This window comes from Heterodontus francisci, unplaced genomic scaffold (genome assembly GCF_036365525.1).
Source record: "Heterodontus francisci isolate sHetFra1 unplaced genomic scaffold, sHetFra1.hap1 HAP1_SCAFFOLD_43, whole genome shotgun sequence".
Classification (NCBI taxonomy): Eukaryota; Metazoa; Chordata; class Chondrichthyes; order Heterodontiformes; family Heterodontidae; genus Heterodontus; species Heterodontus francisci.
The window spans coordinates 13,334,649-13,360,020 of NW_027141852.1; the positions used below are offsets into that span (position 1 = coordinate 13,334,649).

The following is a 25,372-nucleotide window of genomic DNA, read 5'->3' on the forward strand; positions in this document are numbered from 1 at the left end:
TGAGACATCATGGGGTCCAGAGTCAATGTTGAGGACTCCCAGAGCAACTCCCTCCCTACTGTATACCACTATGCCGCCACCTCTGGTGGGTCTGTCCTGCCGGTGGGACAGGACATACACGGGGATGGTGATGGCAGTGTCTGGGACACTGTCTGTCAGGTATGATTCCGTGAGTATGACTATGTCATGCTGTTGCTTGACTAGTCAGTGGGACAGCTCTCCCAACTTTGGTACAAGCCCCCAGATGTTAGTAAGGAGGACTTTGCAGGGTCGACAGGGCTGGGTTTGCCATTGTCGCTTCCGGTGCCTGGGTCGATGCCGGGTGGATCGTCCAGTTTCATTCCTTTTTATTGACTTCGTTGCGGTTAGGTACAACTGAGTGGCTTGTTGGGCCATTTCAGAGGGCATGTAAGAGTTAACCACATTGCTGTGGGTCTGTGCTAAATTATTCGGATTCATTCTGTACCTTTCCATCAGCTGCTCTACCTCATATTTAATTTGTAGCTTCGGGTGCACTCTTGTGGGATTGATCCGGTGCCTTTCAATCTGATAGTTGGTGTGATTTTGAACTGAGATTGATGGATCTACCTTTGAGCAGGACTAAGTTGGGGTGAATTGGAAACAACTTCTGCCTCTCCTGCTTTGTTTGATTGTCTGCTGGATTGAAAATGTGTCTCTGGAACTTGGGATCAGTGTGAGTCTGACTGTTTCTGCTCTCTGTGACTGTGGAACTCATGGCCTGTCTGTGCCTCTGAGCTCTGGGAGTGATAATGTACCTACTCTGTGTTAGAAGGAGTGGACTGTACATATCCTTGTGCCGGGGAATCATCACAATCCTTCTGGTTCCTTCAAGTATTTGCCAACAGAAAGAAAGAAAAATATCTCTTGTAACTCAAGATCAATTGAGGTGGAAACTAGAAAAGACATGAATGTAATATTTCAATTAATAATCATTATGACCAACCACACAGGATGATCAGTAATACAAAGAGTGTCAGTGTCTGATTCCACTGCAGCACTCAGCTTCTGCTGATCAGGTTTTCTTTGGTAGTTTTATAACAATTTAGTGACATCCAGGAACAAGCCAACATCTGCACTGCTCCATGAATGGGAATACCTGCTGGAGCAGGGATATTTGCACAAGTCAGATTTTTAATTCCACCTGGCATTATAATGCAAGAACTAGTAGCAGGATTAGGCCATCTGCCAGTCGAGTCTGTTCCACCATTCAATCAGATCATGGCAGATCTAATCATAGTCTCAACTCCACTGTCCTGCCTGTCCCCATAACACTTCACTCCCTTGCAAATCAAAAGTCAGTCTAACTCAGCCTTGAATATATTCAATGACCAGCTTCCACCATCCTCTTGGGTAGAGAATTCCAAAGAACAACAGCCCTTTGAGAGAAGAAATTCCTCCTCAATTCCATCGAAAATGGGAGATCCCTTATGTTGAAACTGTTCCCCCGAGTTCTTGTTTCCCCTCATGAGGGGAAACATCATCTCAACATCATCAAGCCCCTCAGTATCCTATATGTTTCAAAAGATCACCTCTCATTCTTCTGAACTCCAATGAGTGTAGCACAACCTGGTCAACCTTTCCTCACAAGACAACCATTCATCCCAGGAATCAACCTAGTGACACTTGCCTGAACTACCTCCAATGCAAATATATTCCTCCTTAAATAAGGATACCAAAACTGTAGGCAACACTCAAGGTGTGGTCTCACCAACACCCTGTTCAGTTGCAGCAAGACTTTCCTACATTTATACCACATCCCCCTTGCAATAACGGCCAACATTCCATTAGCCTTCCTAATTACTTGCTCTACTTTCATGCTAACTTTTTGGGATGCATACACAAGGACACCCAGATCCCTCTGTACCACAGCATTCTGCAGTCGCTCTCCATTTAAATAATATTCTGCTTTTCTATACAGTCTACCAAAGTGGATAACCTCACATTTTCCCCACACTATACTTAATTTGCCAAATTTTTGCCCACACATTTAACCTGTCTTTATCCCTTTGCAGACTCTTTGTGTCCTCCTCACAACTTGCTTTCCCACCTATCTTTGTATCAGTAAATTGAGTTACAATACATTCTGAAGGGGGAGGTGAAAGGGAAAAGGACATGTAACAGTAAACAAAGGAGAAGGCCTGATGAACCACGAGTAGTCATGTCTGACATAAACCAGACAAGGGTGAAAGTTTCATGTGTTCGTGCCTTGCTAATGATTGGATAGTACAATGTATACCTGCTTAGAATGTAATTGGGTAACCTAGCTATGTACAAGTAGACACAACTGGATTGAGATAAGAGACAAGACTGTGTAACAGAATGATTGGTAAATGTAAATGAGCTGCTATCTGTAAAATGGTATAAAAATGATGTTTTTGGAACTATTTGGGGAGTTCGTACACCATCTCGAATGGGTACGGTCTCCCTTGCAGATGCTTGCAATAAACCGGTGAACAAAGAGCTTGAGTCTCGTGTGGTCTATTATGGACAGAGGGTGACTGAACTCCTTTTCACACTCGGTCCCTTCATCAAAATCATTAATATAGATTGTAAGTAGTTGAGGCCCCAGCACTGATCCCTGTGGCACCCCACTAGTTACAGTTTGCCAACCTGAAAATGACCCATTTATCCCAGTTCTGTTTCTTGTTCAATAGTCAATCCTCTGTCCATGCTGATATATTACCCCACAATACCATGAGCTCTTACCTTGTGTTGTAATCTTATACATGGCACTTTAGCAAATACCTTTTAAAAGTCCAAATACAATACATCTACTGGTTCCCCTGCATCTACCCTGCTTGTTACATCCTCAAAGAACTCTACTAATTTTGTCAAACATGATTTCCCTTTCATAAATCCATGTTGACTCTGCATGATTGTATTATAAATGTTCTTTTGCTCCTTACTTCATCATGGATTCCAGCATTTTCCCAATGACACCCATTAGGCTAGCAGGCCTGTCATTGCCTGCTTTCTCTCTTCCTCCTTTCCTGAATAGGGACGTTACATTTGTGGTTTTAATATCCACTGGGACTGTTCCAGAATCGAGGGAATTTAAGAAGATTACAACCAATGCATCCACTATCTCTGCAGCCACTTCTTTTAAACCGATGCAAGCCATCAGGTCCAGGGGACCCGTCAGCCTTTAGTCCCATTAGTTTTCTTCGTACATTTTCTCTAGTGATAGTGATTGTTTCAAATTCCTCCCTCCTTTTCTGCCTTGATTTTCTACTATTCTTGGGATGCTTTTAGTGTCTTCAGTGAAGACATGCAAAATTCTTGTTCAAAGTCTCTGCCATTTCCTTATTTCTCATTCCACCAACCATTCAAACGAAACCGACAGCCGCTGTTCAAACCCTTAACACTTCTCACCTGGTGCCAGCCATAGGTATCGTTTGCATAACTGTCCCCATCCCTCCTGTCCGGCTCTGTTCCCTCTATTCACTGCTCAATAACAACAAACAGTGTGAAACTGGAGCTAAACCAGGAACATGCATTACAGGTTTGAGGATAGAAAACAACAATTATTTTCAACAGCAGCTTCTTCCCGTTCTGTCTCCCTTACCTTGTCCACAAATCGCCTGAGAAAGGCTTCTCCTTCCGCGCTCACTCCATGTTCCGGGACCAGTCCCTGCTCCCTCCGCCTCTTAGAAACAGCCCCCGAACTTGCTCCAGAGTCAATGTTGATCTCTGAGCCCCTCTGCGGACAGGCTCCCAAAACAACGTGCTGCTGGAAGGAGACTGCTGTTTACTCGCTTACACCGGGACTCCCATCTGTTTCAAACAAACTTCTTCCGCTCACAGAGTAAATGACGCGAAAGGACACTGCGAGGGGAGGGGAGAGCGCATGCGCTCTTCTGCTCCTGAACAGTGGGGCGGGTGGGACTGCATCGCGCATGCGCTTCTTTCCCCACTCATTCAGAAAATAAAAATGAATTGGAACTTTCCCCAGTTCAGTTTTCTCCGAGTTTGAGCAAAGGAACTGGGGCTGTGGGGAAAGGTCAGAGAACGTTTCAAGCTGGGGGATTCCCCCTTTCTGAAGCTCAGTTTGAGATCATTCCCTGCAGTGTGTTTGCTCTTCATTCACCCGTCTTCTCAAAGCAATCCTCTGAGGGAGTCGCTGTGTTTGCTGCGATCGCACAGGAGTTAATATCTGACAGTAACAGTCCCAGATTAATGTCATCACATTGAAACTGTCCCTCACTGACAGTCATATCGAACGGTGTGAGCTGAAAGATTACAGAGATCAACAGGGCCAAGAGCGTTAAATTTGGAACATTGTTCACCTCACGAACTGTTTCACAGAGTCGAGGAATAATAATGTGTCTGTTTATGACACAGTATCAGTTAGAGATGAGACTGCACCGTCTGTCTCCCAGGGGATCTTTCAAAATAAAATGAGGCTTCCAGGTCAGCCTGTAACTGCTGATGGGGATCTCTCTCTGTCTCACCTCTCATCACCCCCCGCCCGTTTCCACCCCGCCCCCGTCTCTCTCAATTTTTCACTATCAGCTCTGTCTCTCGTGCTCTATATAAACGTGGGATCCAGTTATTGGGTGTGACATGGACATACTGATAGTAAATGCACTATTGATACTGTCTCTCTTCCTCTCTAAATGCTGTACATATGTTTGGGATACATTATTGTTCTCAAAGTTATTGAGTGTGATACGTGTGCACTTTATTGTGTTACTGATACTGTCTCTGATGATACATATGAATGTGTAATACAGTGTGATATGGGCACACTGTTAGGAATGGTCGGACTTATTCTCTGCGGTGCTGTATATGAAGGGGGATAATGTTAGTGAACATGATAGAATCATAGAAGGTTTAAGGCAGAGAAAGAGGCCACTTGGCCCATCATGATCTGTGGCAGCAGAAAAAGGGCTAACATAAAGGAATGGCAGGGGTGCTTCAACCTCGAGAATGCACCTCTTGTGCTATGTGGGAGCTCCAGGATGCTTCCCGTATCCTGGAGAACCATTTGTGCCAGGAAGTATTGTCAATTGCAGCTGCTTAAGCTCTGGGTTTGGAACTTAAGAGGCAGCTGGTGAAACTGCGGTGCATTCGTGAGAAGTGAGTTATATGGATAGTATGTTTATAGATGTGGTCACCCCACAGATTAAGAGTATGCAGGGAGACAGGGAATGGGTGACCACTAGGCAGTCAAAGAGAATCAGGCAGGGAGTGCAGGACACCCTGAGTGCATCACACTCTCCGACAGGTTCTGAACACAGAGGACAGTGATGCTTCAGTTGGGGAGTGCAGCCAGAGCCAAATCCATGGCACCACGGGTGGCTCAGCTGCAAAGGGGAGTACAGGGAAGACTGGAAAAGCCATAGTGATAGATGATTCAATAGTCAAGGGAACAATCAGGCATTTCTGTGGCTGTAGACGTGAATCCCAGAATACTGTGGTGCCTCCCTGCTGCCAGGGTCAAGGACGTCATTAAGCAGTTACAGAGCATCCTCAAGGGGGAGGGTGAACAGCCAGCAGCTGTGGTCCACATCGGAACCAATGACAAAGTTGAAAGAAGGATGTTGTCCTCCAGTCAGAATTTAGGGAGCTCGGTAAGAAATTAGCATCAAAAGCAGTATTCTCCGGATTACTCCCAGTGCCAGGCAAAAATGAGTACAGGAATAGAAGGATAAGACAGATAAATGCCTGGCTGGAAAGATGGTGCAGGAGGGAGGGCTTTAGATTCTTGGGACAGCTCGGATGGGTTACACCTGAACAGAGCCGGGATGGAGTTCCTTGTGGGACATTTGCTAGTAATGTTGGGCAGGGTTTAAACTCATTTGGCAGGGGGGTGGGGACTGGAAGGTAGACTCAGATGGGACAAAATTAAAAATGAAAATGGAAGGCAGAAAATTAATGGATGAGTCTGGAAGACAGAGGAAACAAAGGTTAGAGATTTTTTTTAAAGTTTGGCAGTGCTCAAGAGTATCAATTTCAACGCAAGGAGTATAGAAAACGAAGCAGATGAGCTGAGGGCACAGATAGACACGTAGCAGTATGATATCATAGCTATTACAGAAACATGGCTTAAGGAGGGACAGGAATGGCAGCTCAACATTACTGGTTACAGGGTTTTCAGACACGATAGGGAGGAGGATAACAAAGGAGGGAGAGTGGCAATTTTGGTCAAAGAAACTAATCCAGCTGTGAGGAGGAATGATATGTTGGAAGGTTTATCAAATGAGGCCGTATAGATTGAGCTAAGGAAAAAAAAAAGGGGCAATCACACTGCTGGGAGTGTACTAAAGACCCCCAAACAGTCAGAGGGAGATAGAAGAGCAGATATGTAGGCAAATCTCTAAGAAGTGCAAGAACAATAGGGCAGTAACAGGAGGGGATTTTAACCACCCCAACATGAACTGGGATACTTTTAGTGTGAAAGGAATTGAGGGAGCAGAATTCTTGTGATGCATTCAGGAGAACTTTTTTTTAGCCAATATGTAGCAAGTGCAACAAGAGAGGGTGAAGTTTTAGATGTAGTTTTAGGAAATGAAGATGGGCAGGTGGAAGGAGTGGCAGTGGGAGAGCATTTTGGTGGTAGTGATCATGATTCAGTCAGAGTTAACATAATTATTAAAGGACAAGGATAGAACAGGAGTTAAAGTTCTCAGTTGGGGCAAGGACAACTTTACTAAGCTGAAGAGTGATTTAGCAAAAGTGGACTGGAAACAGGTACTTGAAGGTAAATCAGTGTCAGAGCAGTGGGAAGAATTCAAAGGGAAGATTCAAGGGGTTCGGAGTCAACATGTTCCCACAAAGAAAAAGGGTGGGAAGGCCAAATCTAGAGCCCCATGGATGTCAAGGAGCTTATGGGTATGATAAGGCAGTAAAGGAAAAATTAAGCCCGACATAGAGAACTCAATACTACAGAAAGCCGAGAGGGGTATAGAATGTGGAGTGGAGCGGGGGGGGGGGGGCGGGGGGGGTGGGGGGGGGATGCGAACTCAACATCGAAATTAGGGAAACTAAGAGCGGGCATGGAAGAATATTGGTAATCAAAATCAAGGTGAACACAAAAATGTTTTATCAATGCATTAAGAGTAAAAGGATAACTAAGGAAAGAGTTGGGCACAGAAAAGACCAAAAAGGCAACCTATGTGTAGAGGCAGAAGATGCTGGCATTGTTCTTCATGAATAATTTGCATCTGTCTTCACAAAAGAGGGGGACGATGCAGATACTGTAGATAACGAAGAGGGGTGTGAAGTATTAGACGTGATCAACAGAGGGAGAGAGGACATATTAATGGAATTAGCTTATTTGAAAATTGATAAATCACCAGGGCCGGATGAAATGAACCCCAGGCTCTTCAAAAGCAAGAGAGGAAATAGCGGAAGGTCTGACCATCGTTTTTCAGACCTCACTGGACTCAGGTGTGATGCTGGAGGATTGGAGGACTGCTAACATTGTACCTCTGTTTAAAAAGGGAGTGAGGGATAGACCGAATAATTACAGGACAGTCAGTCTGACCTCAGTAGTGGGAAAATTATTGGAATCTATTCAGAGAGACAGGATAAAATGTCACTCAGAAAGGCACAGATTAATCAAGGATAGTCCAGCATGGATTTGTTAAGGGAAGATCTTGTCTGACCAACTTGAACAAAATTTTGAAGAATTAAAAAGGAAGATAGTTGAGGGCAGTGCAGCTGATGTAGTCCACATGGATGTAAATGTAGGAGGCATGATCAAGAAGTTTGCAGATGACACAAAGATTGGCCATGTGGTAAATAGCAAGGAGGATAACTGGAGGCTGCAGGAAGATCTTCATGGTTTGGCCAGATGGGCAGAAAAATGGCAAATGGAATTCAATCCAGAGAAGTGTGAGGTGATGCATTTGGGGAGGTCAAACAAGGCAAAGGAATACACAATTAATAGGAAAATGCTGAAAGGTGTAGAGAAAGTGAGGGACCTTGGGGTAAATGTCCACAGATCCCTGAAGGTAGCAGGACAGGTCGATAAGGTGGTAAGAAGGCATATGGAATCCTTTCCTTTATTAGCCGAGGGATAGATATAAGAGCAGAGAGGTTATGCTGGAACCGTATAAATCATTAGTCAGGCCACAACTTGAGTAATGTGTGCAGTTCTGAGCACCTCATTACAGAAAGGATGTAATTGCCCTCGAGAGAGTACAGAGGATATTTACGAGGATGTTGCTGGGACTGGAACAATGCAGCTGTGAGGAAAGATTGGATAGGCTGGGGCGGTTCCCCTTGGCACAGAGAAGGCTGAGGGGAGATCTGACTGAAATGAACAAAATTTTGTGGATTCTGGATAGAGTTGAAGTGAAGGGCCTGTTTACCTTAGCAAAGAAATCAGTGACTCGGGGAATAGATTTTCAGTGATTGGCAGAAAGATGACAGGGGAGATGAGGAAAAACAATTTTCAGCCAGAGGGTGGTGGGTGTCTGGAACTCACTGCCTGAAAGGGTAGTTGAGGCAGAAACCCTCAACTCATTCAAAAGGAGTCTGGATATACACTTCAAATGCCGTAATCTGCAGGGGTACCGACCAAATGCTGAAATGTGGGATTAGAATGGGTGGAAAGTTTTTCATCTGGCACAGACATGATGGGCCAAATGGCCTCTTGCTGTGCCATAAACTTGCTTTGATTCTATAAATTATCCAGCTGCTGCAGTGGAATTTGAACTCATGTCTCTGGACCATTAGTGGAGAATTTTGGATTACTCGTCCTTTAATGTAACCACAAAATCACCATACCTCTGTTTGAGAGTTTTTACTGGTTTGTCATGTGGAGTTCAGTCTGCACAAATGGAATTGATAATCTATTTCACTCTGATCATGTATGAGATGTTTTTGGCTGGTAAATAATGTGGATCACAGTCAACTGTATTTTTCAATTCTGCAGCCTGGGTGAGTTCTACCCAGGCATCTAATTTACATCACAGTTTACACTTCGTATCAGCATTGCTCAGTCTGATACTGTATGTGATTTTTGGACTGGCAATGTTTAGATAAATTTACAGTAAAGGAATTGATACTGTATTTCAGTTTGATATTGTATCAGTTTTTAGAATGGGATGTAATGTTTAGATCAATCTGCACTAATAGAATTGATACTGTGTGTTTTTAGAATGGTATACAATGTTTAGATCAATCTACATGAATAGTATTGATACTGTATTTCAGTTTGGTATTGTATGAGTTTTTAGAATGGTATATAATGTTTAGACCAATCTACACTAATGGAATTGATTCCGTATCTTTCCATTTCACAGTGTGGGTGAGTTCTGAACTGGTATCTAATTTGTGTCTCAGCTTACAATATCTTTCAGCACCTTTGAAACTTTCACTGTAATGAATGTTGGACTTGTTTGCGACATGTATCTCAGGGTACACCATGGGGATGTTTCAACATCCTTTATAATCAATGGGTGTGAGCTTTGGGTATGGTATTTAATTTAAATCTCAGGGTACATCATTAGGTTAGATTCTGTGCCAATCAATCAGTCTTCTTCTTCTTTGGCCTCATTGTCTCGAGAGACAATGGGTAATTGCCCAGAGGCAGTCAGTGGTTTGTGAAGCAGCTCCTGGAGTGGCTATAAAGGCCAATTCTCGAGTGACAAACTCTTCCACAGGCACTGCAGATAAAATTGGTTGTCGGGGCTGTTACACAGTTGGCTCTCTCCTTGTGCTTCTGTCTTTTTTCCTGCAATCTGCTAAATCTCTTCGACTCGCCAGTCTTTAGCCCCGCTTTTATGGCTGCCCGCCAGCTCTGGCAATCTCTGGCAACTGACTCCCATGACTTGTGGTCAATGTCACAGGACTGCATGTCGCGTTTGCACATGTCCTTAAAGCGGAGACATGGATGGCCGGTGGGTCTGATACCAGTGACGAGTTCCCTGCACAATGCGAGATGGGGATCCTGTCATCTTCCATGTGGCTCACATGGCCAAGCCATCTCAAGCGCCGCTGGCTCAGTAGGGTGTATATGCTGGGAATGCTGACCGTCACGAAGACTTCTGCATTGGAGATACAGTCCTGCCACCTGATGCCAAGGATTCTGCGGTGGCAGCAAATATGGAATGAGTTGAGATGTCACTCTTGGCTGACGTACGTTGTCTAGCCTTGCTGCTGTAGAGCAAGGTACTGAGGACACAGGCTTGATAAACTTGGACTTTTGTGTTCTGTGTCAGTGCATCATTTTCCCACACCCTCTTGGCCAGTCTGGATAAAGCAGCAGATGCCTTTCCCATGCGCTTGTTGATTTCTGCATCGAGAAATAGGTTACTCGTGATAGTTGAGCCTAGGTAGGTGAACTCTTGAACCACTTCCAGAGTGTGGTCGCCGATATTGATGGAATCAATAACAAACAGTAACGTGTACCAATTCTATCTGATATTTAATTGATAGCTAAGTCTGCATTATATTTAGATTGACACATTGCATTTCAATCTGCTAGTGGGTGTGATTTTGACCTGGGATTGATGTATCTGACTGTCAGTGGGACTGAATTGGGTGAAATGGAAACAACTTCTTTCTCTCCTGCTTTGTTTGATTGTTGGATTGAAAATGTGTCTCTGGAACTTGGGATCCATGTGGGCCTGACTACTTCTGCAGTCTGAGACTAGGGAATTAACGAACCATCTGTACCTCTGTACTCTGAGTGATAATGTACCTACTGTGTGTGAGAGGAGCTGGCTGCACTGTTCCTTGTGCCTCGAGTGCAGCAACCATCACATTCATCATGATTCCTTCAAGTATTTGCCTGTATGAAGAAAAAATATATCTTATAACTCAAGAACAGGTGAGGTGCAAAATATCAAATATGTGAATTTACTTTCTGAATTAATAATTATTAAGAACACACACAATTGAAAACCCATGTCAGTATCTGCCTCCACTGAAGTACTGAAGCTCCCAGCTCCTGCATCACAAGTGTTCTGGGCAGATCCATCCAGACAAAACACTGCACTGGGATCGTCCCAACTGCTCTATGCTCTACACAATATTTCCAGCCATCCTGCATCATTTGCATAAATAAAGAAAAATAAAGCCTGATATGTATATTGCTCAATTCATTTCTCCCCATACACTTGCTCACTTGTTCCACCTACCCTTACGTGCATCAATACTATTCACCTCAATCTCTCCATGTGATAGAAAATTCCAGATTCTATCCATTCACTGCGTAAATACAATTTTCATGAATTCCTCATTGGCTTTAGGAATGATGATTTTATATTTTTGGCTCTTGTTTCAGACACCACCACAAGTGGAAACATGTCTCCGTGTATTCCATAAAAGCCCTTCACTATTTCCTCACTTTTTTCATTTGTTATGTGACGTGAATGTTACTTGCCACTTATCAGCCTAAGCCTGGATGTTGTCCAGGTCTTGCTGCATCTGGGTTCGGGCTGCTTCAGTATCTGAGGAGTCATGAATGGTGCTGAACATTGCACAATCATCAGTGAACATCCCCACTTTCAGCCTTGTGATGGAGGGAAGGTCATTGATGAAGCAGCTGAAGATGGTTGGGCCTAGAACATGAGCCTGAGGAATTCCAGCTGTAATGTCCTGAGACTGAGATGATTGACCTGAACAACCACAGCCATCTTCCTTTGTGCTAGGTATGACTCCAACCAGCAGAGAGTTTTGCCCAATTCCCATTTACTCCAGTTTTGCTTGGGCTCCTTGATGCCATACATGGTCAATAGCTGCCTTGATATCAAGGGCAGTCACTCTCACCTCACAAGGCAATGTTTCTTTAACTCTAAAATAAAAGCAAAATTCTGCAGATGCTGCAAATCTGAAATTTAAAAAAACAAAATAGCTGGAAATACTTAGCAGTTCAGGCAGCGTATGTGGAGAGAGAAACAGAATTAACATTTCACGTCTGTGTCCTTTCATCTTACAATATGTTTTATGTCCTGGTATGTAATGGTCAAGTTCATTCAGTTTGCAGTAATGGAATTAATACTGTGTCTTCCGCTCTGACCATTTGTGAGATTTGTGGAGTGATGTGTAACATGGAGCTCAGTCTGCAGTCTGGGTACATTATTGGGATAAATTCTGTACTTTCCAATCAGGTTCTGTTTGTCTGCTGTATCTGACATTGAATTTGTAGTTCAGGCTGCACTCTTGTGAGAGTGACACAGTGCCTTGCAATCTGATAGTGGGTGTGATTTTGGACTGGGATTGATGTATCTCCTGGTCAGTTGGGGTGAAATGGAGACAACTTCAGTCTTTCCTGCTCTGAGTGACTGTTGGATTGAATAAATGTTTCTGGAACTTGGGATCAGTGCCGGTCTGACTACTTCTGCTGGCGGTAATTGTGGAATTGATGTCTCTGCTCTCTGTGAGTGACACTGTACTTACTGTGTGTGAGGAGCTGGCTGCACTTCCTCTTGTGTCGAGGAATCACTGCATTTATTCTGCTTCCTTCAAGTATTTGCCTATGGAAAGAAAAAAGTATTTATTATAATTCAGGAAGAGATGTGGTAGAAGATACAAAAGTGACCAAAACAATTTTTCAATTAATAATCATTGTGAACAATCACAAAGGAAACCCAGCAATGCAAACAGAGTCAGTGTCTGATTCCACTGCAGTCCTGCAGCCCCCAGCTACTGCATACCAGGGGCTTTGGCCATTTTACAACAATTAAATGACATCCAGAAACAATCCACTGGGACATGAATGGGACTGACCGACGGAACAGGGACTTTTACACAGGTCAGATTTCCAGTTCCCGCTCCCATGGTCTAACCATTCAAGCGAAACCAAACAGCCGCTGTTTAAAATGTGTCCTTCACATTTCTCACCTGGTGCCGATAATAGATTCTCTTTGTGAAACTCCCCACATCCTGACTGTCCGCATCTGTTTCCACACTTCACTGTCCAATAACAAGAAACTGTGGGATGAGGCTGGATCGCTCTCTTTGCGCTGGCACGGACATGATGGGCCGAATGGCCTCATTCTGCGCCGGAAATTTTCCATGTTTCTGTTTGCTGAATTGTTGCAGAAATCTGCGCCTGCGCTCCCCTCCCCCAGCACTGCCTGTGAGCGGAAGAAGATGGTTGAAAACAGCCGCGAATGGAGAGATCCCAGTCCCGGGGGAAGGGAGCAAACAGCAGCCTCCTTCCAGCAGCACATCGCTTTGGGAGCGTGTCCGCAGATAGACTCAGAGATCAGCATCAAGTCCGGGGCAAGTTCAGGCGGAGGCGGGGGCTGTTTGTAAGAGGTGGAATGGAGCAGTAACTGGTCCCGGAACATGGAATGAGTGGGGGAAGGGAGAGGCCATTTTCGGGCTGTGTGTGGACAGGGAAAGGAGACGGAATGGGAAGAACCTGTTACTGCAGTGCAGTCAAACAATGATAATATTTGTATGGCTGGGCTTCCTTTGTGGGCGTTCATTATTATTTGAGAGATTAAATTCTTTAAAATCCTGTATGTTCTACCTTCCCTGTATTTCAGTTATAAACATACTTTTGTTCAAACAGGCAAATAATTGAATGAACCGGAATAAATGTGATGTTTCCTCCACCCAAGTTACAAGGAAGACTGTCACCAGCTCCTTCTCATACAGTCCGTACATTATCACTCACAGAGCGCAGACGCACAGACAGGTCATCAGTTCCACAGTCTCAGACAGCAGAAATAGATCCAGAGACACATTTTCAATCCCTCAATCAAACAGAGCAGGAGAGACAGACGTTGTTTCCATGTCACCCCAACTCATAAATCCCAGTCCAAATTCTCACCGACTATCAAATTATCACTGTGCCAATCCCACGATCGTGCAACCTCAGCTACAAATTATGGTTCCCGTTTCAAAGTTACAGAATTAACCTCAATAATGGAGGCATTCAGTGTGCTTATGGGCGGCACAGTGGTTATCACCGCAGCCGCACAGTTCCAGCGACCCCCGGGTTCAGTTCTGGGTACTGCCTGTGCGGAGTTTGCGAGTTCTCCCTGTGTCTGCGTGGATTTCCGCCGGCTGCTCCGGTTTCCTCCCACCTCCAAAGACATGCAGGTTGATAGATTAATTGGCCATTGTAAATTGCCCCCAGTGTAGGGAGGTGGCAGGAGAATGGTGGGGATGTGTTCGAGAATATGGGATTAATGTAGGATTAGGATAAATGGGTGGTTGTTGGTTGGCACAGACTCAGTGGGCCGAAGGGCCTGTTTCAATGCTGTATCTCTAAATAATATAAAAATTTTCTCTGAGATTCAAGTTAAATACCAGCCCAAGATCCCCAGTACGCAAACTCCAAGTGTCACTACGTGCTGAGGTTCTATCTGTCCCCGGTGTTGCGAAGGATGGGCCTGGTCACATTGCCGCGGAACGCTCCATGCAGTTGGGCGGTGCCGTACCATCTATCCTTCGTGGAGCAGTTTCTGTGGGAAAACACCTTTGACCACCGGTCCATCAGGCAGTGGTCTGCACGGAATGTCCTCAAGGCCCTACGGGAAAAGGAAACGGTGGATCCTGTCGGATGGTTCCCCGAGGAGACCGTCAAAGTCATTTGGCGGAATGCCTCATCACCAGAACTTTCAAACAAGCACCAAGACGTAGCTTGGCTGGTGGTGAGAAGGGCCCTCCCCGTCAGATCCTTCATGCACACCCGAAGTCTCGCCCACTCCGCACAGTGCCCCCGCGTTGGCTGTGGTGGGGAAGAGACGGTCGCCCACCTCCTCCTGGAATGTGCCTTTGCAAAGCAGGTGTGGAAAGAGATGCAGTGGTTTTTGTCAAGGTTCATCCCAAGCAGCTCTGTAACACAGGAGTCTGTGATCTGCGGGCTGTTCCCAGGGACGCACACCGAGACAAACATCATCTGCTGCTGGAGGACTATCAATTCGGTGAAAGACGCCCTTTGGTCTGCCCGAAACTTGCTGGTCTTCCAGCGCAAGGAGTTGTCCACCACCGAATGTTGCAGACTGGCACATTCCAAGGTCCAGGACTACGTGCTGAGGGACGCACTAAAGCTTGAGGCAGCCGCAGCAAAGGCTCAATGGGGAAAGACCACAGTGTAAGGTTCCCCCACCAAGCTGGACTGAGGGGCTGGATCAATGGGAAACCCCTCGAACTGTTTCGTTAATATTCTCAATTGCTGTAAATGTAAAACTGTAATTGACATGACAATTGTGAAACGGAAGGGTTGGGAAGAAACTCATGACAGTATTGAAGGAAACTGATCTCCCTTGCAATGTTTGTATTTTTTGGTGCTGTTTGGAAACTGTTTGGCAATGTAATTTTTACAGATTTTTATGAATAAAGTATATTTTGGAAAAAAAAAGAAGAAAGCAGCTCCTAAGAAGGGCGCCAAGAAAACCTTAAGTAAACCGTCAGCAAAGGGCGGCAAGAGGCGCAGAATGTCGAGGAAGGAGAGTTACTCCATCTACATCTACAAAGTGATGAAGCAGGTTCACCCCGACACCGGCATCTCCTCCAAGGCCATGAGCATCCTGAACTCGTTTGTGAACGATATTTTCGGGCGCATCGCGGGTGAGGCTTCCCGCCTGGCCCATTACAACAAGCGCAGAACCATCAGCTCCCGGGAGATCCAGACCGCCGTGCGCCTGCTGCTGCCCGGGGAGCTGGCCAAGCACGCCGTGTCGGAAGGGACAAAGGCGGTGACCAAGTACACCAGCTCCAAGTAAAACTGCACAATGGACTGAAAAACATCCCAAATACAACGGCTCTTTTAAAAGCCACCCACAATCTCTCTGAAAATGCTACAACTTCATCTCTATGGTATCGATTTGTTTTGTTTCTTATATATGAAAAGTCTGGAACTTTCTAATTGCCTTTGTGATCTCTGTTTTATCCCAAGTATATTTGGGTGATTCACTTTCACTGTCTGTGAGATCTTTGTGTCTCTACTTAATGATGCCGTTTAAATTAATTACTGACCACTGACCGCAAGTGCGCTTTGATTTCGGACGCGTTCATATTCGGCCCCTTTCCTGTATTCCGCTAATAAAAGCTGACAGATCAGTTCTCAGTCACTTGTTTCCCTTGTTCAAGCTTGGCCTCAATAATTAATAAGTACAAGACAGGGCTAAATTGTGGCGAGTCGAAGAGACTTAGTCGTTGGCAGGAAAAAAGACAGAGGCGCAAGGGGAGAGCCAACTGTGCAACAGCCCCAACAAACAAATTTCTCTGCAGCACCTGTGGAAGAGCCTGTCACTCCAGAATTGGCCTTTATAGCCACTCCAGGCGCTGCTTCACAAACCACTGACCACCTCCAGGCGCGTATCCATTGTCTCTCGAGATAAGGAGGCCCAAAAGAAAAAAGAAAAAAAAGAACATTATCTGGAAACCCCGCTGTTGTAGGAAACCTCAGTCTCACATTTCAACACCTGACAGTAAAAATCTTCTCTCCGCTTTTGTCTTCCACAAATAGGTTCAATCTCGAATCAGTGATTCGGTATCTTGACAAAGATTGACCTGAAATGTATCCGTTTGCAGAATGCTGTGAAAGAGACTTTCTGCCGCCGCTTACAGACTGTTTCAAAAAGGACGGAGAATAAACGCGAATAGATACCAGATTGGAAAAGTGTATCTGGAACTTGTGACAAAGTGTAGAATAATACAAGAGAAAGAGTTTAAAATCTTTGCTGTAAAAGATCTTTGCTGACAAATATCATTGAAATGTTCTGATCATGTTCATAAGATGAATTAATGCAAATTTCTCCTTTGTCAAAACCGTTGTTTCCGGCACTGATATTGGCGGTTTTTAAAAAATTGAGTAATCAGTAATAATCGACCAATCGGAGGCAATAGCTTCCTGTGTTTCTGTTTATTATCGGAGTTTGGTTTAAACTGACTGGGCGTCGGGTTCCAGCCAATTACTGCTCAGGGCGGTTCCTCACAGAGTTTAAAAAGGCGGATGTGCAGCAGATTCAGTATTAACAGTCTGTGTGTCTCAGATTGTGCAGAATCCGTTGAGAAAATGGCCCGGACAAAGCAGACAGCGCGTAAATCGACCGGAGGCAAAGCTCCTCGCAAACAGCTGGCTACCAAAGCGGCCCGGAAGAGCGCTCCAGCCACGGGTGGAGTAAAGAAGCCTCATCGCTACAGACCCGGCACTGTGGCTCTGAGGGAGATCCGCCGCTACCAGAAATCCACTGAGCTCCTCATCCGCAAACTGCCCTTCCAGCGCCTGGTCAGAGAGATCGCTCAGGACTTCAAGACAGACCTGCGCTTCCAGAGCTCGGCCGTCATGGCCCTGCAGGAGGCCAGCGAGGCTTACCTGGTGGGGCTCTTTGAGGACACCAACCTGTGCGCCATCCACGCAAAGCGAGTCACCATCATGCCCAAAGACATCCAGCTGGCCCGCCGCATCCGCGGGGAACGCGCCTAAAACCCGGCTTCAGTAACAAGTGTAACAAGGGCTCTTTTCAGAGCCACCAAATCAGCAAAGGAAAGACCTTCCATCTCTGTTCATCATCAAACCCATTAGATTGGAGGGGCGGCCACATGGTTTCTGTTTTGTCACATCACTTTCCCGAAAGGCCTGTCGGACTGAGAGCTGATCTGGAATTTAGAAAGCAGCATTACCGGAGACTCATTGCTGTTCAGCACAATCTCAACCCTGCTCCTGGGATCCGTTAGCTGACATTTGGGGAAAAGAAATAGATCCCAGTTTTATTTGGAAGGAATTAATGGAGCCAGCTCCGTTCACATGAGGGTTATTTACAAACATTACCCAATGAGTTCGCTAATAGTTGAATCCCTTGGAGATCGGTACACAGGACATGTAAGGCAGCTCGGTCACACTGACTCGAACTGCCAGTTCCCCGGGGTTGTAAACCCTGACACTGCGAGGAGAGAATCCCCGACTCTCCCGCCGCCGGGGGAGTAGACAGCTTTGTGTCCGGAGAATAGGGAGGGCCGGGGGGGAAGGCACATATTAAAGCGCTGCAATGGACTCAGCTCCCGTGTGTGAGCAACTCTCAGATTCCGTCCTCTGGGAACAGTGCGGTCTAAACAAATCAGGTTAGGAGAGAAACATACAGCCCGACAATGGCCTCTTCCTGCATTTACTCTGCTCCGGGAGCAAATTCTCATTGAGAAGCCGGAGAGAGAGAAAAAACAGAATTCAAACTGTCTGCATGCGAAACAGGTCAATCCACTGTTACAATAACTCCATCTCTGATTCCCTCCTGACAGTAACCAGCCCTTTCACAGAGACTGTGGGTGGCTCTGAAAAGAGCCTTTGGTTTATTGGATGATATTTTCGCCTCTTTACTTTTTCTGGGAGCTCTGAGCACTGGTTTTCTTGGGCAGCAGCACGGCCTGGATATTAGGCAGCACCCCACCCTGAGCGATGGTCACTCCTCCCAGCAGCTTGTTGAGCTCCTCGTCGTTGCGGACGGCCAGCTGCAGGTGTCTGGGGATGATGCGGCTCTTCTTGTTGTCCCGGGCCGCGTTCCCGGCCAGCTCGAGGATTTCAGCGGTCAGATACTCGAGCACAACAGCCAGATAGACCGGGGCTCCGGCACCCACACGCTCAGCATAGTTACCCTTTCTCAGGAGTCTGTGAACACGGCCCACTGGGAACTGCAGTCTAGCCCGGGAGGAGTGAGACTTGGCCTTGGCCCGAGCTTTCCCGCTGGTCTTTCCTCTTCCTTTTTTCTTTTAATTTCCAAAATATACTTTATTCATAAAAATCTGTAAAAATTACATTGCCAAACAGTTTCCAAACAGCACGAAAAAATACAAACATTGCAAAAGAGATCAGTTTCTTTCAATAATGTCATGAGTTTCTTCCCAACCCTTCCGTTTCACAATTGTCATGTCAATTACAGTTTTACATTTACAGCAATTGAGAATATTAACGATACAGTTCGAGGGGCTTCCCATGGTTCCAGCCCCTCAGTCCAGCTTGGTGGGGGAACCTTACACTGTGGTCTTTCCCCATTGAGCCTTTGCTGCGGCTGCCCCAAGCTTTAGTGCGTCCCTCAGCACGTAGTCCTGGACCTTGGAATGTGCCAGTCTGCAACATTCGGTGGTGGACAACTCTTTGCGCTGGAAGACCAGCATGTTTCGGGCAGACCAAAGGGCGTCTTTCACCGAATTGATAGTCCTCCAGCAGCAGTTGATGTTTGTCCCAGTGTGCGTCCCTGGGAATAGCCCGTAGAGCACAGACTCCTGTGTTACAGAGCTGCTTGGGATGAACCTTGACAAAAACTACTGCATCTCTTTCCACACCTGCTTTGCAAAGGCACATTCCAGGAGGAGGTGGGCGACCGTCTCTTCCCCACCACAGCCAACGCGGGGGCACTGTGCGGAAAGGGCGAGACTTCGGGTGTGCATGAAGGATCTGACGGGGAGGGCCCTTCTCACCACCAGCCAAGCTACGTCTTGGTGCTTGTTTGAAAGTTCTGGTGATGAGGCATTCCGCCAAATGACTTTGAAGGTCTGCTCGGGGAACCATCCGACAGGATCCACCGTTTCCTTTTCCCGTAGGGCCTTGAGGACATTCCGTGCAGACCACTGCCTGATGGACCGGTGGTCAAAGGTGTTTTTCCGCAGAAACTGCTCCACGAAGAATACGTGGTACGGCGCCGCCCAACTGCATGGTGCGTTCCGCGGCAATGTGACCAGGCCCATCCTTCGCAACACCGGGGACAGATAGAACCTCAGCACGTAGTGACACTTGGAGTTTGCGTACTGGGGATCTACACATAACTTGATGCAGCCGCACACGAAGGTGGTCATCAGGATGAGGGCCACGTTGGGTACATTTTTCCCGCCCATGTCCAGAGATTTGAACATCGTGTCCCTCCGGACCCGGTCCATTTTAGATCCCCAGACGAAGCGGAAAATGGCTCGGTTGACTGCCACGGCGCAGGAGTGGGGTATGGGCCAGACCTGCGCCACGTAGAGCAACAACGTGAGCGCCTCGCACCTGATGACCAGGTTCTTACCCACAATGGAGAGAGATCGCTGCCCCCACATGCCCAACTTTTGTCGTACCTTGGCTACTCGCTCCTCCCATGTTTTGGTGCACGCCCCGGCACTTCCGAACCATATCCCCAGCACCTTCAGGTAATCTGACCTGACGGTGAAGGGGACAAAGGATCGGTCAGCCCAGTTGCCAAAGAACATGGCCTCGCTCTTGCCGTGGTTAACTTTGGCTCCCGAGGCCAGTTCGAACTGGTCGCAGATGCTCATCAGTCTGCGCACGGACAGCGGATCCAAGCAGAAGACGGTGACGTCATCCATGTACAGGGAGGTTTTGACCTGAGTGCCTCCGCTGCCTGGAATTGTCACCCCTTTTATGCTCGCATCCTTCCTAATAGACTCAGCAAAGGGTTCAATACAGCAAACAAACAAGACCGGGGACAGAGGACAGCCCTGTCTGACTCCAGATTTGATCGGGAAACTTTCAGATTCCCACCCGTTGATTGACACTGCGCTACTGATGTTTGTGTAGAGCAGTTGGATCCAATTGCAGATTCCCTCCCCAAACCCCATTTTGGAAAGCACGTCCATCATGTAGGTGTGCGATATCAACAATCTCACAAATACTTTGACGAAGAATGGTTATTTTCCGCAGCATTTACTGTACTTATAGACTGAGAACTCATCTCATTGGTCGGTACTTAATTCACCTCATTTGCCTATATTCTTCACCAATCAGGACACTGACAAACGGAAGAGGGCTGGATTTACCCGCCACACTATCAGAAGCAGAGAATTTGTCAATTTCACAAAGCCCGCCAATTTCATTCTCGGAAAAGAGCGGATTAAAATAAATGTCATCCTTAGTCAAAGATTTCAAATCCCTTCTCTTTTTTTTGTTTTATTCAATTCTTTCCGTCACCAATCACAAGCGCGGTTTAAAAATGTTGTTTAAATTGTGGTTCATTCTACAATCGTTTACAAACTGTTCCAGGTGGGAATAAATCCCTGTTCATAGCATTTCCCTGAAGGAAAACACTCAGTTTAGTCTTCAATCAGAGCCCAGTGTCCTTCTCTGAAAAGTGGAAGCCGGATCTGCTCAATCTGCTCTGTTCCTGTTTTGGCGAGTTGCTGTGAATAAAACGATGAATCAGTTCACATTTCAGGAATAGAGTGAAGGGACTAAGGTCTGACCTTTACAGCTCAAAACAGCTGTTAATGCAGTCATTCAGGAGCTGTGCAATAATAACAGCTTTAAGCAAAAAAGCGAAGGCGGATGAGCGGATTATGTGTCCGTGTACAGTTTATGGGACAGAAGACACAGGTACAGCAGTGGGAACGTTATTATGTTATACATTGTTTTAAAATAATTTAATAGAGATGTTCGGATGCAGCTTTTTCAGAGAGATTGTGGGTGGCTCTTAAAAGAGCCGTTGTGTTTGGGATCTTTTTCAGTCCATTGTGCAGTTTTACTTGGAGCTGGTGTACTTGGTCACCGCCTTTGTCCCTTCCGACACAGCGTGCTTGGCCAGCTCCCCGGGCAGCAGCAGGCGCACGGCGGTCTGGATCTCCAGGGAGCTGATGGTGCTGCGCTTGTTGTAATGGGCCAGGCGGGAAGCCTCACCCGCGATGCGCTCGAAAATATCGTTCACAAACGAGTTCATGATGCTCATGGCCTTGGAGGAGATGCCGGTGTCGGGGTGAACCTGCTTCATCACTTTGTAGATGTAGATGGAGTAACTCTCCTTCCTCGACTTTCTCCGCTTCTTGCCGCCCTTTGCTGACGGTTTATTTAAGGCTTTCTTGGCGCCCTTCTTAGGAGCTGCTTTCTTCTCTTCAGGCATTTTCAGATTCAATTTCAGACACAGAAATAAACCAAACCCCTTCCGAGTGCGGATTAAATAGACAACCCCACAGCTCTATGCTAATGAGGGATGGGGGGAAAGTAAAGATTGTGATTGGGTGATTGGGAGTGATGTCATAAAGGTTTTTTAACTGTAATTCTCTAATTGGTGTTTTTCCCCATCCAATCAGAATAAACATTTGCAACCAATCACAAACACCCTTCCTGCAATCAGGAAGGATATTTCACGAAGATCCTCCGGCCCCAGTTGATATTGAAAGAACCGCTCCCTGTGTACAGCTCCCTGGAAATGTCCTGGCTGTTGGTGGGAGGACACTTATTGTTGATTCTCTGTCGTTGTGTCTCTGCTATTGCATGTGAATGTGCAATTAATTCCACTGCTTTTAGTCTGTGGTACTGTGTTTGCACATGTTATGTAATTCGGTAGCTCTCGGTCTCTGGTGCTGTATGGATTCCTTATCTATCTGTCAGACTCTGGTACTGTGTTTGAGTATGACATCCATTCTGTATCTGTCAGTCTCTGGGATGGTACGTGAATTTGGGACTGACTCTGAATCTGTCAGTGGTTCTGTATGTGTAGAATTCAAGCTATCTGTGTCAGCATCTCACAATATGTAGGAGTTCACGATTTATTTGTCAGTCTCTGGTAATTTTGGCAGTTACTGAATCTGCCAGTGGTACTGTAGGAGTGTTTGTGATTGATTTTGTATGTGTCAGTCTTTGCTGCTACATCGGAGTGTGGGATTAATTTTGTATCTCTCAACCTCTGGTAGTGTGTGAGATTGTGGGATGAATTGATCAGCAGTCAGTGGTGCTCTATGTGAATGTGGAAATCATTCTGTAACTCCGTCTCATATTGTCATGTGCGAGTGGGAATCACATGTATCTTTTAATACCTAGTGGTGTGTGTGAGCATGGGATTCATCCTGTACTTGTCGGTGGTACTGTATGCATCTGTGGGATTGATTCTGTACCTTTCAGTCACTGGTATTGTGTATGAAAGTGAGATGAATTCTGGATCTGCCACACACTGGTTGTGTGTGTGTGTGTACACGTGTGTGTAAGAATATAATAAGATACGAAATAGGAGCAGAAATAGGCCATTTGACCCATCAAGCCTGCTCTGCCATTCGATAAGATCATGGCTCTTCTGATTGTGACCTTAATTTCACCTTCCTGCCTGCGCCCATAACCATTGATTCCCAACCATTGATTCCCATGTAGATCAAAAATTTGTCTAACAGAGCCTTGATTCAATGACTCAGCCTCCACAGTCCTCTGGGGCACAGAATTCCAAAGATGAACAACCCTCTGAGAGAAGAAATTCCTCTTCATCTCCTTCTTGAATGGAAGACCACTTAGCTTGAAACTCTCGCCCCTACATTCCCCCACAAGGAGAAACATCCTCTCAGCATCTACCTGTCCAGCCCACTGAGAATCTTATAGGTTTCAATAAGATCACCTCTCAATCTTCTAACTACAGTGGGTATAGGCCCAACCTGCTCAACTTTGTCTCATAAGGCAATCCTTCATCACAGAAATCAGCCTAGTGAACCTTCTTTGAATTGATTCCAATTCAAGTATATCCCTCCTTAAGTAAGGAGACCAAAACTGTATGGAGTCCTTTAGTTGGGTTGTCACTAATGCCCTAGACAGTTATAGTAAAACTTCCCTACTTTTATACTCCATTCCCCTTGCTAAAAATGCCAACATTCCATTTTCCTTCCTAATTACTTGCTATACCTTCATGCTAACTTTTTGTAATTCATGTACCTGGCACCCAGATCCCTTGGTACAGCAGCATTCTGCAGTCTCTCTCTATGTAAGTAATATTCTGTTTTTCTATTCTTCCTGCCAAATTAGACAACCTCACATTTTCCCACATTATACTCCAGCTGCCAAACTTTTGCCCATTGACTTAACCTATCTATATCTCTTTGCAGACACTTTATCCTCTTCATAACTTGCTTTCCTATCGATCTTTGTCACATCCATAAATTTGGCAACAATACACTTGATCGCTTCATGTAAGTTATTAATATAGACCATACATAGTTGAGGCACCAGCACTGATCATTGTGGCACTCCATTAGTTAGATTGCGAAAATGAAAATGCCCAATTTATCCCCACTCTCTGTTTCCTGTGAGTTAGCTCATCCTAGATCCATGTGTGTATAGTCTTCAGTTTGTATCTGTCAGCATCGAGTGCTCCATGTGAGTTTTGGACTCTTTCTCAATCTCTCAGTGCTACTATTTGTGTGTTAGATTGCTTTAGATGACTCAGGCTGAGGAATTGTGAGCGAGTGCAGTCATCAACCGATGCCTTTCAGCACCTGGCACTGAGCATGTGTTTCAGCATCACTCTCTATCTGGCAGTGTCTGGTACTCTGTATGAGTATGGGATTCATTATATAATCTTCTGTCCCTGGGACTGTTTGCAAGTCTGGATTCATTCTACATAAAATGTCAGCACAGCAACAGGCCACTGATGTGGTCGGTTTTAAGCAGACAATACGTTTGAGGTTTTGCCTAGTATTAAATATCTGTCACTGTGAACACAATAGTGAAAGATAATGTATCCTACAATCTAATACCGGATTGGTGTGCAAGTGTAACTCAGACTGTACGAAGCAATTTGATCAGTGTCATTCAGTCGGACAGTGAGAATTTTGGACTTGCATGTAAAATGAGCTCAGTCTGGAACTGTACAGTATCTTCCATCTGACACTATATGTGGTTTTTAGACTGGTAGAAAACTTATAGCTCACTAGACAAATCAAATTTATATTGTATCTTTTAGTTCCACAATCCAGATAAGTGTTAAACTGGAATCTGAGTTTGTATCTTAGGTTATACTGTTTTTCATAATCTCTCAATCTGATTATGCAGTTGAGATATGGACGAGTGTCCAAATGCGGGTGATGCAGTGGTTAGCACCGCAGCCTCACAGCTCCAGTGACCCGGGTTCAGTTCTGGGTACTGCCTGTGTGGAGTTTGCAAGTCCTCCCTGTGACCGCGTGGGTTTCCGCCGCGTGCTCCGGTTTCCTCCCACAGCCAAAGACTTGCAGGTTGATCAGTAAATTGGCCATTGTAAATTTCCCCTAGTGTAGGTCGGTGGTTGGAGAATGGTGGGGATGTGGTAGGGAGTATGGGATTAATGTAGGATTAATATAAATGGGTGGTTGTTGGTCGGCACAGACCCGGTGGGCGGATAGGCCTGTTTCAATGCTGTATCTCTAAATAAAAATAAATACATTATGGGAATTAATACTGCAACTTCTAACCTCATAACGTGTAAATATTTAGCTGGTATTTAACCTGAATCTCAGAGTACATTATTGAGGTTAATTCTGTAACTTTGAAACGGGAACCACGTGCCAGTTCTATATGTATTTAAATTGTAGCTGAGGTTAGTCATAGAGTCAGAGTTATACAGCATAGAAACAGGCCCTTCAGCCCATCGTGTCCATGTCAGCCATCAAGCACCTATCTATTCTAATCCTATTTTCTAGCACTTGGCCTGTAGCCTTGTATGCTATGGCATTTCAAGTGCTTATCTAAATTATTCTTAAATGTTGTGAGGGTTCCTGCCTCTAC

At 45.5% G+C, this 25,372-nt stretch overlaps 1 protein-coding gene across 1 annotated transcript; it reads left to right on the forward strand.

Annotated features, from left to right (window-relative positions):
* Positions 1–16,954: 16,954 nt before the first annotated feature.
* Positions 16,955–17,365, forward strand: LOC137365022 (histone H3). Its single transcript, XM_068027894.1, has one exon. The coding sequence runs from the start codon at positions 16,955–16,957 to the stop codon at positions 17,363–17,365; it is 411 nt and encodes a 136-aa protein (XP_067883995.1).
* Positions 17,366–25,372: the final 8,007 nt, after the last annotated feature.

Bases quoted from the DNA above. Each gene is read 5' to 3' on its own strand.
- LOC137365022 (XM_068027894.1), top strand. From the start codon at position 16,955: ATGGCCCGGACAAAGCAGACAGCGCGTAAATCGACCGGAGGCAAAGCT.